Source organism: Perca fluviatilis, chromosome 8 (assembly GCF_010015445.1).
Source record: "Perca fluviatilis chromosome 8, GENO_Pfluv_1.0, whole genome shotgun sequence".
Classification (NCBI taxonomy): domain Eukaryota; kingdom Metazoa; phylum Chordata; class Actinopteri; order Perciformes; family Percidae; genus Perca; species Perca fluviatilis.
In genome coordinates, this window is record NC_053119.1 from 16,968,248 (window position 1) to 16,982,883 (window position 14,636).

Below are 14,636 nucleotides of genomic sequence, written 5' to 3' on the forward strand. Positions count from 1 at the left end.
ATTTATTTTCATAATTTGTACATTTCAGATGATAAACACTTGAGACATCTATATTAATACAATGCTAAAACAATGCACAACCAGATGACTAAAATCATCCTTTATAGACAAGATGAAAAAATTTTGAACCATGGTTTTAAAGATAAGAATATACTGTAATGCAGTAGCATTTCAGTCATACAACACAGTAGCACCAGTATACATGCTGACAAAAGCCAATGTATACTTACACTTGTGAGGAATGTATCTGGGAGGAGGGCATGTATCTTTTATTAAAATAGTTTGGCTCACAGAATTTAAAATGTGCATAATGTTGAGGTTTAACTAAGTGCAAAATTTCTCCACTTTGTCCTTTGGTATGTGCATAATCAAGGTGGAATGGAATGTACCAGATCAGTTTCAATGTGAATGTAGAAAACAATCTTGCACATGTCATTTCACCAGATGACTTATCAAAAAAAGAAGAAAACAAAAAACTATTGCAAGGATTGCAAAAGGCAGACACCATTACAAGATTAAAAACTGGCTTGCGGAAACAATATTGTTTCTCAGTTTAGGCTTCATCAAAAGGGAATGGTTAAGCTTTACTCCCCCTTAGCTTTGCTCCTTGGTTGAGTTCCGCTGCAGGCAGGACGGTGCAAAAGGAATAGAATCTGGCTGTTTCATCTCCACCACGGGCAAGGTACGAGAAGAGGGGTTTATGGTAAGCAAGGTGCAAGTACAAAAAGCCAAAACCACAGTGCGTGTGGGGTCAGACCGTGCTTTCACAAATTATTCAGTTCCATTAGAGTCTGGTCCAGCATCTGGTGCATATCGAGGTTCTCTTCTTTGGCTTGTGACAGTTTCTCTGTTAGAACATCAAATGGAGAAGTTTTAATCTCACACAAGCGAGCAAAAGGGAGTCAGTTGGTTAGCTTGTGTTAATAATCAAGCTGGCTACATCACTCAGGTCAGTCATTAAAATGATTTAAACCTACACTTCACAGACAAAAAAACAAGAAAAAACACATTGAGTATACAAGCTCATGTTATGATGTGCAAGCCATCATGCAAACAGGTTAGAGTCTACAGTGATGTTCCTAAAAATATACATTAACACAACAATCCATAAAAATTATTATTATTGTATAATATAATACTAGGTTGTAAGACTATAAAATTATATATTTGAGTTAATCCCTGATTTTCACTATATTTTAATTACATTTCAACAAACAGCAACACAGATTTCAAGCAGTGCAGGCATCATACTGTACGTGGACAATGCAAACAGAATAGCTTTGGATCTTGCTCTGGATCAGATTGTCGCACACACATTTAACAAAAACAAACGTAACTTAAATAAAACATTCACACAATTTAGTCCTCATTCAAGGCCACGCGTAGTTCATTAGTGAGAAGACGGTTTTTCTGAACTTGCTGGTGGAGGTGATCTTTGCAGTCAGAAAGCAAGTTAAAAAACAGAGAGAGGACAGGGAATCAGGAAAATGGGGAAAGAGAAAATGCCTGTTGACACCTACCTTCTCTAGAACAGATCACCAGTGACTTATTTTATCTTTATAAAACACACTGACAGTATCTGAGTAGCCTTTAAATAACATGATCAAACAGTGTTTGGATGTTTTTGAGAGGGGGTTTCAGCTATCCACTCTTTAGATTTATTTCTGCAGCAGGTAAAGCAAGGCAGGACAGTGTGTAGAGTGAAAACAGAGGATGAGCAGATTCAACCCATAACAGGTCAAAAGGCTTAAATGGCAGCTTAAAATAAAATATTTAAAACTGGATAGTGTGGAAAAAAATGGAATAGAAAAACAATGAATACTACACTTTATCTGATATTGTGGTCATAACATTCTCTATCGAGTGCATCTTATCTAAATGTTTAATCCGGCTGAACAACATCAGAACTGGATAAACTGCTACTGAGAATCAACCAGTTTGTGGCCTCAAGTTGGTCTAACATTTTTAACCCCCATTTTCCACCAACTGCAGAACGGCGGCGGAGTCAATAGGTTTCCATTAAAGTCAATGTGTGTTTTCATTGACTGCGGAACGGCTGCGTTCCGACTCTGTCCCAGCTCCGGCGGTCCGCAGCCCTCCGGAGCAGATACGCAAGTCGAGCACAGAAACAAAATAAAACATCCGGTTAATTTTCAAAATAAAATACACCGTGCTCACGGCAGATCATATTTCCCTGCACTACTGTCAGTACCCGGTGTCATCTTGCACATGCGCAGAACGGATTGTGCAGGTGGAACGGATCGGGTACTGACAACTGTGCAGGTGGAACGGATCAGGTACTGACAACTACCCGTGCGTTCATGGACATCGGAAAAACGTTTTTCCGAGTGAAAACGTCACCATTCACGTAACGTCCTGTGGGAATCAGAGGTGGGAAACTCAGGCTGGATTTTGATAACCGAGTTTCCCAGTTGGTGACGCGTTGTTGACAACTGACGTTTGATGGAGGCGACTTTGGTTCACTGAACATATTTCAATGATAATAAACTGTTTATTGTGGACAAATGCCTCTGCCAAGAAACATACACAGGCCTATTTATGAATAATTTTAAACATATTATGTCTGTGTATAAAAAAAAAACACATTATCCGTGTCTTTTCCCGTTCGTTATCCTGCAGATAACACAAACAAACACCTGGCGATGTGCTGTTTGGATGCTCGCATAAGAAAACAGCAGAGAATCTTCTGTTATTGTGGCCTCCATGTTTTCACACACCTGATGCTCTCGGCTACGGCCAACCGTTGGTGGCAGTCATGCAAAAAGTTGTTATGCCAAACGCCAATATAACAGAAGAAGAAGAACACGCATCCCGACCATGTGAACGCTACCAGTCGGAAAAACAACGTAACCAGGGGGGCGGTGCCTGTTATTCCGAGGTGGCATGAACGCACGGTACACCTTGAAAACGTCATAATGGGCGGAGACAGGCCTGAAGACAAGTTTGTGGTTCTGTTTATAGAAACTACATCCTTTTATATCGCACGATCATATGTGAATTCGCGAGATCTCGTGGGTCCTCGTGACTTCAGCAGTCAGTCATGGCCGCAGCCGTTCCGCAACAAATCCGCACCTGGTGTGTATTGAAGGACGGCGGAGCACGGAGCCAACACGCAGCGGAGCCGATCCGCGGCCGTTCCACAGTTGGTGGAAATTGCGAGTAAGAGTTTTAAGGATGTGGCTCAACTAATGCTCTGCAGTCCCATTTGAATCATGTCTCAAAACACACAACACCAGAAAATTGCTCACTTCTGCTTATCTTTCTATGTCTGAATTTATGGGAAGGACTTTAATAAAAAGACTCAGAATGTGTGATTGTGTTGTATTTATTCAAATATATGACAGGATACTGTGTATCATACAAAGCCCATGTCTCATAATTACGGATCCATCCAATTCTTCCAGCAACCAAATGAGCCTCAACAAATCTGACATACTATTCTGTATTCCATGTTACACCCTTTACTCTGCTTCACCACAATCTTCCCGGTAACAATCCAACACTAATTCTCTACAATTCTCAAATCTTTCCAGTCAGCTCCTCCTGTCACAGTACTAAATGTTGAAAAGTGCTTGCATGCATCAGGCTCAAATGCGAAGAGAGAAGACAACTTGGCTCAGCTTTCGCTCAAGTACCTGTAGTTGTTCTAGGTTTCTGTACTCATGGCACTACTGGGATAATCCTTATATCTCAGCTACACAGAACAATATTTGAAGAAAATATACAAACAAGAACCAAGGAAAGCAGGGTAAAGCTCAACTAATGGTTTGTTGAGATGCAGAAACAAAATGAAAAAAACAGAACTTAAAATCAAGGCTTCCTGGTTTTATTAGAGCCACTTGAAAATAAATTAATTAAAAAGAAAAAAAAGGACAGAGTAAAGAGATACAGCTTACATAGAAGGAAGGACGTTTATTTTTTTACACAATGCAGAAAGATTCTAGGATTCTGTACAAGTGATGGGATGCAATTAACTTTGACATGAGGATGAAAACATGAGGAGGAAAGGAAAGCAAAGACAAAAAGGGGTGGGGAAATTGAGAGAGAGGGCTGGAGAGAGCCGACAGATGCCGCTCAGCCGGCAGGAGGCGTCTTTGATGAGGTGTAAAATATTTATCTGTGTGGGAGAGAAGAAGTATAGTGAACCGGGGGGGGTTGTTGTGGGACCTACGGGAATTTCAGACGTGCACCACAATGCACCAGCACCACAGGAGTCACGGCACGCCACTACAAAACCACAATGGCAATGCATTGTGAGGTAGCACACGCTTACAAACACAAACTAGAGGTTGGACCAACTCCTCCCTTGACTACATGGAGACCTTTCTGCTAAAACAGGAGGAGCGCCACTGGACCAGACCAATGCGGTGCGCTTTGTCAATCTCCCACAGAATGGCCAAATGTTAAAGCAACAACACTAATTTAGCAAAACTGGGGGCTCAACCACAGTGATGCTAAACTGAGACAGTTAACCATCAACTGGTACAAGAGCAGAACAAATGGAGGGATTTCACAAACACATAGAGGGCCTTTCTTCTGGACAGAAGTAGACCATGTTAGTAGAAGAGGAAACTACTCATACTCATAACCTTGAGTTAGAATCAGATTCACTGAAATGCTTTCGTAATACAGTTAGCATTTCAAGAGACAACTTGCATGCATTGCTTAGGATGTCAAAATATGATGTCAAAATATCTACTGTATGTGAAATTCATATAAAACTATAAAAATGCATAGACTGACAAACTCAACAATGCATAACATTACTTCAGTCCAATTTACAGTTTTCTAAAACATCGATGATACTGATACAAAGGGCATTCAGTATGACCATAACCACACTAATGAAGAAGTGTGAAGGGGGAAACCACTTAGAGTGAGTTGTAATTATTGCAAGTGGACTTCAAATTACACAATTGCACAATGTCTGTTTTAAGACATTAAAGTTCTATAGAAAAAAAAAAAGCATAGCCGCATAACCATGTTAAGTTTAGGAACAGATACAAGTGTTGGATCTAGTTATGATGGCTATAAGGAAAAATAAGGGAGAAGATGAAGACGAGGTAGCTGGTGTACAGGGGAGAGAGGTGCAGGGGAAGAGAGGGTGACGGCAGAACAAGCAGGCGAAGCAAGTTGAAAATTACATGGAAGTCATGTCGTTGAGGGCGTGGTCCAGCTCCTCGCTGATGGCCTTGTACTTCAGTTTCTGGGCATACAACTCATCTATTGGTGGGCCAGGGGTGCAGGGGAGGGAGGGGGCAAATGTGAAGTAGCACATGGCAAGGAGGTGAAGGGTGAAGCATCCAGAACATTGAAAAGAGAGAGAAAGAGAGAAAGAGAGAAGGAGAGGGAGAGAGAGAGAGAGAGGAAGACAGGAAAAGGTGACAGAAAAATATTGAAAACAGGGGGAAAAAAGGAAAACAAAGTTACACCAGAAAATGATAGAATGGAATTGCAGCAAAAGTCAGGGAAAATCCGTCAGCGCCATGAAGAAATGGAGCATATATTTCACTCTCAGCCCTTTGCTCTCACTACGACTCCTTGAACACTAAGTCAACATTGAGAACTGATATCTCTGGTAAACATCAAAGCCATTCTTTCCTATCTTGAAGCCTAAAAACAAATCAACTACTCTGAATAGAGAAAGTACGAGAAAAAGAGCCCTGATGGCATTAAGAGGGAAGCACAAATAGAGCTCAAGAGAAAAGCAAAAAAGAAGAGATACTATCGCTGACACAATAACTATTTCAAAATAACCAGAGTAGCATTCTGGGGTGAGGTGCAAAAAAATCATACCTTCCAAGTCATCAATGGTCTTCTCAAGCTTGGCTACTGATCTCTCAGCGAACTCAGCACGAGTCTCAGCCTGTGTTACAGAGACAGATTTATGAGTTACTCCAACACTCAAAGTGTGATAAAGCACCTGTGACTTGTTTCAATTATCCTGGACTCAGCCGGCAACTCCAGATAAGGCCTTGCGAAAACTTTACCTCCTTCAGCTTGTCGGTGAGGACCTTGATCTCCTCCTCGTATTTGTCCTCCTTCTGTGAGTACTGTGGGACAAAAACAATGATAGGTGTCAAACATATAGGCATGGAGACTAAATCGGAATGCCCTAGTGCATTCAAACACATTTTACTACGTTTTTACAGATGTAGATTATGAAATAAAACTTAAGTGAAGACATTCGGCTCCCCAGGCTCTTCTGCTCCCCAGCCACCCAGTCTAACAGGGAGCTGAGGAGTTTGACAGCATGCAGTAGGCCAGAAGGTCGCACTTACCTTCTCAGCCTGGGCTTCCAGTGACTTCAGGTTGTTGGTCACAGTTTTCAGCTCTTCCTCAAGCTCAGAGCATTTGCTGGTGTTTTAGATGAGGGGATAAAGTTGCAAAGAAGAAGAAGAAGAAGAAGAAGAAGAAGAAGAAGAAGAAGAAGAAGAAGAAGAAGGGGTGGAGAAAAAGGAGGGAAGCGAGGATAGACAGAACCAGAGGTGGACACAAAACAGGTAGAAGGAAAGTAAGAAAGAGGGGGAGATGAAACAAGATAAATAAGAACTACAGGGATTAAACGAGGAGGTAACCTCAAGTACTTTAAAAGTGCCTTAACAGAGCAGGATTGTGAGAATAGCAATGGGAATCTTGTGATCACACAAAGAGTAGTGAGTTGCAATTTAAATATCATGCTCCGCTTAAATGTGAGGCGTTATTCTTGCACAGTCTCTGCCATGTTAGAGGCGTGAAAGAGTCTAACATGCCCAGAATAAAAGAGCATAAAAGAGGAAAAGAACAAGCACAGCAGAGGGTTCACTCAGCAGCAGGAAGAAGAGCAAGGAAGAAGAGCCACTCATTAAAGATATAAGGGTTAGTTTTTGTTTGTAGTACCTGTGTGACTGAGGAGTTTAGTGATTTCATGCTTTGCTCCAAAACCCTCAGTTCCTCCTCTGCTCTCCGAGCCCGTCTGTTAGTGGGTGTGGCGTACGCGTGCAAGCCAAAACCATTCAAACCACGAAGAGCATGCACATAATCAGCACATACAATAAGAATACAGGACACGCTGTTAAAATGGATACAAGTCTGATACTTTGTGTATTAGTGCTCCAGCTGTTGAAATGTCAGTGCACATGCAAGTGTAAGTGCAGATTAAGTGAATGTAAAGGTGAAACATCTTACCCTTCTGACAGCTCAGCGCGCTCCTCTGTACGCTCCAGGTCACCCTCAATGATGACCAGCTTACGGGCCACCTTTAGGTGCAGCACGACAAAGTGTTACAACACAACAAATACTTGATGACCGTGACACAACTAGGACGTGGTTTTGTGTTTCTTTTCCTCAAAAGTGAAAGTGTTCCACTCTAATATTAATAAACTACACTTGGTAACACTTTACTTTAACCCCCCCCTTATTTAGCATTCATAAGCATGTAACGAATAGTTTATAAACACACTATAATGTCGTTGTAACCAGATATAAGAACATTTTAAGTGTTTATTATTATCAACAGTTATAACTTCTATGAAAACACATTTTATACTATTACAACTACTTGTGATGGAGGACCCTTTATTTAAGTAAAAGTACTAATGTCATTCTGTACAGAAAATACTACATTACACGTAAACGTCATGCATTGAAAATGTTACTTAAGTAGAAGTGCATAGTATAGTACAATCAGGAAAAAGTACTTAAAGTATCAAAAGTAAAAATACTTAATAGTATGTCAATTGATTTTCTGAAAAACAACTAATCGATTAATCAACTACTTGTTTCAGCTCTAATTGTATACATTGTATGTAGTAAAGTATATAGTAACATAAAATGGGTATACTAAAGTAAAGTACAAGTGACTAAAATGTGAACTTAGGTACAGTACTTGAGTACTCCACCACTGATTACTATTGTGTTTTACTATGTTGTTGTCATTCATTATATGTTTATACACCAGACCAGCCTCCACTTATATCCACTTAGGAGTTATAGCTGTTGACAAATGCATTATATATTTATGTATGTGCTTAAAACTATATTATAGTATGTTATAAACAATTTATAAAATGTTTATATACTATGCTAAAGTAATAGATTATTTCTTCTTCTTATACTTAGTAAGAAGTAAGAACCATGAGAATGGTGACTTTGAATCAAAACTTTGTCATGATTGGATATATCTTGGAAATCAAGCTATTATCTGAACTGTAACAAGTATGTCACAGAAATGCTGATTGCAGTAATTGAGCAACTGGGTGTTGATGTTGTAGAAGCATTTTGGGGTGGCTGAAAAACTCGCCTCCTCATATTTGCGGTCAGCCTCCTCAGCGATGTGCTTGGCCTCTTTGAGCTGGATCTCCTGCAGCTCCATCTTCTCCTCGTCCTTCATGGCCCTGTTCTCAATGACCTTCATGCCTCTGTGTGAGGGAACAAACAGTCAAGGGGTGTTAGAAATCAGGAGCTGAGACCTGACAGCCTTCAGTCTTACTGAAGACACACATGTCTGGTGCACAGTAGTAGTAGCTGTTAAAACATATTTATTGTACTTCTATGGTGAATGGCTAATTGTTTTCTGACATGAAAGAAAATACAGAATTTTGGGATCTTAGGAAATGACTGCACTATCTGACACAGCTAGTGTGTCAGTATACTGTCTGACATCCAGCTCTGCAGCACAGAGGCTCTGCTTGTACCCCCATACAAAGGGATGGAAACACAGCCCTGCCACGTGGTCTCGGCAGTGCGAGCGAAATGGCAAAGACTAGGGGACTGAGTCTACGCTACTCATAAGAACCCACCTCTCACTCTCATCAGCAGCCTTCTCAGCCTCCTCCAGCTTGGTCAGGGCAGTGGCCAGACGCTCCTGAGCACGATCCAACTCCTCCTCAACCAGCTGGATACGTCTGTTAAGGGAAGCGACATCTCCCTCAGCCTAGGGAGAGAAGAGGAGCAAGTCAGGAGAAAATGTGGAGGTCGACGTCTTAAACAAGCAACCTGGAAATCACACAAGTGCACACGTACACGTCAGCCCAAAGAATTGACAGTGGATGGTAAATTAGAATTTTTTTCATTTTTTTTGGTGGAAGGGGTTTAGGGTTCAAAAGTGTTTCTTTATGCCACCTGTTGGGAAAAAACCCTCCCAGGAGTCTTGCATGTGCTCCTCCTTGTCTATGTATAATGATTACAATGTCCCAAGCGGACAGAAGGTTGAATACCCCGGTCTCATTACTAGGCCCCTGAGAGAACATTAACAAGGCTCAAGCCAAAGGGAGACAATTAAACTGTGAATGACTGCTCACATGGTACACAACCACAGAGGAGACTCCCTGGATAGTTCACAAATGTAGGGGACATTTAAGTGTAATTTAACTTCTCACATTTGCAATTGGTTAAATGACCTGGTATATTTGGAGAACATTTACTATGCATTAACAGGGATTGGAAAAAGAGTATACCTTTCTATAATTATTCAAACCTGTTGCTACTTCTACTTTATGTGTTCAGCAGGTATGAAACTTGCACTGTCCTGAAAATGCACAGTGCAAACAGGCTGCAACTACCACAAGCTTGACTGTTTCCCCTGCACTTACATGTGCAGTGGTGGACCAACGTGCATCTGAGGTTGTAAAACAACAAGGAAGTTACTAATAATATAAACTGAAGCGATGCTTTCAACTTCATTTAAATTACAGCAGGCTAGAGTAACATCAAATAGAAACCAGCAGCTTGAGATAGGCTCAGACTGCTATAATCCCCTGCAGAAAGATTTATTTCCCGTCTAGATAATTGCCGCTATGTTCACACGGAGGGGAAATCACTCTTCTGTAACTGTGAAAACCTATAGTCCTTATAAGGGCAAGTCAAAGAGCATAAGCTCACAGTGCGGACTGGCACCTTAAATGTTGCCACAGTTTAGCTGTAACTTCCTTCCTTGCTGAAGATCATTTATTCAAACGTTTAACTTGCGGCTGTTCCTGTGCCTGCACAATCTAGAATAAACGGAAGTTACTGAAAAGCAGTTTGAATGGGACCGTTAACAGCAAAGTGCATCAAAGGAGATGCAAGTGAAACACAGTAGGGATATCAGGCAACAGTTATCCAGTGTGCCACGGTTATTTAACTACTTTGACTTGGGCATCGGCGGCCTAACGCTACCAATTAGAAGCGCTTAGCCGGGAGCAGACGGCTATCAAACCCTCAGTAGAGTGGCTACTTCGCGGTGGCACTGCATGTAAAGCGTAAAGCTCAGCTTTCAGCACTGCGGTGTATCAAGAGAAATCCCGCAGTCTCACTGGGCATCAATTCAGCGGAACACACATACAAAGGAAAGGCTACAAGAGGAGGATGTGTAATTTCGCGTTTGATAAGCTGCACGCGCGGTAAAACATGCTTACTTGTTCCCTGGTTTTCCTCTCCGCAAGCAACTCCTTCTGTAATCTCTCGGCTCTGTCTTCAGCACCGTCTGCCTGATCTTGCAAAGATTTGATCTTTCGTTTGACTGCATCAAGCGATGTAGCTCCGGCCATTGTTTACTGCACAACTAGCCGATATAAAAACACTACACTATGAGCTGCAGCAAAATTTCCGAGAAATTGTCAAGGAGCGAGATGACGTCCTTGATTGTGCTAAAAGCTGCGTGAAGACAGGCATTGCAGAGTGCGCAAGCTTTCTGGAGACGCACTCTGCTATGCCTGTCATTTGTCCAGGAAGTAGGTAGGCTACTACTGCTGATTTCACAATAGACCTTTTTTTCAAGTATTTTGGATGGTTAGTGCAAAGCCTTACACTGTGATATATGCTGCATTGCCCCATGAAATAATAAAATGTGAAATGTAATTGTTGCAAGTAAAAATGCCTCTTTAATGACAAGAACACACCAAGTAAAACCATGGAGGTCAATACACTGCAATAATCACGCTTGTAGCGATCTAACAGAGCCACAGCGCCATCTGCCGGTCAACTGTGAGCAGTACACATGGAAAATACTTATCCAGACTACAGGACGTTCAATAAGTCTTCACTGAATACAGCAATTACAGACTACGTTTTAGACTTTACTCCAAGAATACGAAAGGGTAAAAAAATACAAGGCCATAAAACATTAAGTAGCCTAGTAGTTAAACTCATTTGAAAACTATACTCAAACCTTCCTGTAGGAATATTAATAAATAAAAAAACTACAGCAGTAGCCTATATAGGCCTATAGGTAATAAAATACAGCATCAAGTGTGACAGGCTAATCTCAGCAGACTAAAAAGTAGTACACTAGGGCCTTACTCCCCGGAGGAATCCAATTAAAGGATTATTACAACGGGTTATCCTGGAAGCCACACTACAAATTGATTCCCCTTATTGACTCTTTGCACTTGAACCCGACTCACACTAACTCGATCATTTACGGGATTGTTTGTCGTGGACGTAAAGTTTAGGCTATTTTCTACCCAGCAGGTCGCGCCCTTTAAAATGCCTACTTCTAAATGATTTAGCGTCATAGTTTTCCTGTCATGTAGGTCTAGCTATTTAGGATCCAAAAGGGGACATATTTTAAAATTATCTGTTATTTAATTTGTGCGTAGATCATGACCTATGTTTTTTTGGTTTTGTTAAATTAGCTTCCTGGGTCGTTTTGATGGGAAACACTGTTTTTCTCCTGTGGTAAGCAAAGAGCGCAGCCCGCAAATGTGAGCTCTATCTTGACCATATAAAGCAGTGGGCTATATTTATCCAGGCGCTTGCTCTCTGCGCTTTAAGGAAGACTGCGCATTACTGTTCACTCTTACTACTTCCTCAGCCTAGACCTATGAGAATGGACACGCCTAGACCTAAAACCACCATGTGATCATACAGTATGGGATATCAATGTGATGAGTTAGCCTATGGATTCATTTTATTTAAAATAAAGAATGAGTGTTTTAGTTAAACAACCAATCTGACTTTCTTTGGGCAGACTTGTAAGTGATCATTGAACATAAAGCGACAGTTCAACAATAATTGGACATTTGATCAAAAAGTCAATTTGGACTTCGATGGTGCACGTTTGAATGACCACAGAGGGGGAACTGTGTTTCTCTGTGGTGTTGAACTGTCGCTTGCCACACAGTGATGAGAGAATGAAGGTGTGAAGAAGCGTGGTGGAGGAATGGTGCCATTGTGAACCCCTACTTACATCGGTGGCTTTCTTCTCAGCCAGCTCAAGTTTCTCCTGGGCGTCTTTAAGAGCCTCGGAGTACTTGTCCAACTCATCCTCAGTTCCCTTCAGCTTCTTCTGCAGAGCTACCAAATCGTCCTCAAGCTGAGTTGAGTTTCAGTGCCCAGACAGTTTCAGAGGTGATCAGCGAAGAGTTGCGTGAACGCGCACAGGCGCAATAGCGCGTACAGAGAGACACACATGACAGGACAGGACAGGACAGGAGAGGAGAGGACAGGACAGGGGAAAGAGAGAAAAGAAGTTAGGGAAGCTCATGCATGTCAGAATCAGATACCTTGGTGGCGACCTCGTCAGCGGTCAGCAGCTTTTCCTCAGCAGTTTGGAACTCCTCAACCACTTTATCTCTTTCGTCTTCAGTAACACGTAATTTCTTTTCCAACTCTCTTATATCGTCCTCTAACTATGCATGCATATAAAAAAACATCATACAGTTAAATAGATGAAATAAACATGCAATTATTAAATGTGTAAATTACATAATATATATTACATTTCATTATTATTATTATTATTATTATTATTATTATTATACATTGTCAAACATTATTTCTCTCTAATTCATACTTTCTAAATTATCAACATAATTTTCTAGGCTACATTAACATCACCAAAATAGTTGAGAGAATGATTTATAACATCCAAATATTCAAGAAGGATGGGTTATTCTTAATTTAATCCTTATTTGGGATTATCCATGAATGTAAATAATCCGTATTTAGGAGGCGATCCATTTAAATAGTAGCATCTTTACACTGCTACTGGTATTCCTGCTTTTTCTATGGATCTTTGGGATTTTCCAAAAAAAAAAAAAAAAAAATCAGCCGACCTGTTTGCTTCTGTCCTCTGCTGCCTTCTTGTCTCCCTCAGCCTGCTCAGCTCTGTCCAAGGCATTCTCCTTGTCGAGCTTGAGCATCTGCATCTTCTTCTTGATGGCATCCATGGCTGCTTATTTCTGTTAGGCACCAACAAAACGTCCGAATGAAAACCAAGAAGAGAGTGGGAGAGCGACTAGAGCGTCTGTGCCTAACTGAACACTAAGCTGGAGTGCAGGCTCTGCCTGAATGTGCCCTGTCAAATATGTTCTTTCAAGGGGGGCGACTGGATTCCTTTGGACATCCAATACTTTTTTGGAGGGGGCGTGTGTGGGTCCCCGGGCGTTTTTTAAGGCTCTGCTCTGCGATTCGTTGCTCCCAAACATTTGACTTTTGATACGCCTTTATATGGGGTGTGATAGACAAGCAGGCAGCTCCCACGGAAAGGCTTCCTAATGGTAATGTTACAGAAGCCATTTAATGCATGGAGAAGATGCAGAAGAAGCTTACTGGATGAGCACGTCATTAAATCTCTGCACAACACTTTGTTTTACCACTGTGGTAACACATTTAAAAGCAGCATGTGATACTTGTCTCTTTATTGAATTTATTTTGAGTTTTTTCAAAATCCAGTAGTGTGACTGAAATCTGGGACATGTTTCCTTTTCATATAAATGATCTTCAGAGTGACAGTATTTGCCTGTTAATTTGTCTCATTTTGTCCTGTAACAGGCTGGGAGTGGGACCACAGGCAGCTGCAATAACAGTTTGACCAGGATTTTGTCAACTTGCAGCCGCTGGTGTCTGTGTGAGTGTGTGTTTGTGTGGGTAGGTGAGTGTAAGTTCCTCTGGGATAAATTATAGTAGCTCAAGGCAAGTGTGCTGTTTGAGAGGAGATGCCTTCGATAAGCCCAGCAAGCCCTCGATGCATTGTTCACAGTCTGAGGGGCTCAAGACAGGAAAGTGTTTACCTGATAATGTATCCGATATCCTCCCTGTAAACTGTTGAAGTGTTATTTGACTGCAGCAGCCAGGCAGCATGGGTTTTATACCTCAATTACAGCAACTGAGTCACTGATTGACTTGGCATTTGAGACATGCTAACTGCTTTATAAATATAATAAAGAATATTTTAGTTTATATGCAATACATTAGTAGCATAAAATCTGGAAGGGTATAAATGTATAACATTATATTCTACACAATTCTATTACATTCTGTTATTACAATGCTTGAATTATAAGTCAATTATTTGATCCAATAATCCCCTTTTCGAGATTTTTTTAAAACATTAATGTACTAAGCTAATGAAATGCTAAAACACAGACACATGTGGTGACTGAGACATACCAAGTGTCTTCTAGTCTTCACAAGGATCCTCAAGGATATTTTTAGGATCGCCTTCTTTTTCTTGCACCTGCCTTCGTCTGTAATATGGATCTAGGACTCTGTGCCAAGAGTCCAAGGTCCAATGCTATTAGATATGTCCCCTAAAATAATCCATGTCTTGCTCAGGCTTTGGTCCATTTTACAGATTATTGTTGCTATACGCCTGGCATACTTTCAGTAGTAAAATATGACCAATATCAGGATCAAGTTTCTCATCATATTAC

At 41.0% G+C, this 14,636-nt stretch overlaps 1 protein-coding gene across 14 annotated transcripts; it reads right to left on the reverse strand.

Moving 5' to 3' along the window:
* Positions 1-345: 345 nt before the first annotated feature.
* Positions 346-13,291, reverse strand: tpm1 (tropomyosin 1 (alpha)). Of its 14 annotated transcripts, none has more exons than XM_039808386.1 (10): positions 13,038-13,283; positions 12,486-12,611; positions 12,170-12,295; positions 8,802-8,935; positions 8,303-8,420; positions 7,189-7,259; positions 6,303-6,378; positions 6,012-6,074; positions 5,818-5,887; positions 346-847 (listed from the first exon to the last, which is right to left on the reverse strand). In XM_039808386.1, the coding sequence occupies exons 1-10, from the start codon at positions 13,149-13,151 to the stop codon at positions 765-767; spliced, it is 981 nt and encodes a 326-aa protein (XP_039664320.1). In that variant the 5' UTR covers positions 13,152-13,283; the 3' UTR covers positions 346-764. The 14 variants fall into 14 exon arrangements, with proteins under 14 accessions (XP_039664320.1, XP_039664315.1, XP_039664313.1 ...); XM_039808375.1 differs by lacking the exons at positions 346-847; positions 12,170-12,295 and adding exons at positions 3,331-4,138; positions 5,166-5,244; XM_039808376.1 differs by lacking the exons at positions 346-847; positions 6,303-6,378; positions 12,486-12,611 and adding exons at positions 3,331-4,138; positions 5,166-5,244; positions 6,901-6,976 and having other exon boundaries at positions 13,038-13,282.
* Between the last annotated feature and the right edge of the window lie 1,345 nt (positions 13,292-14,636).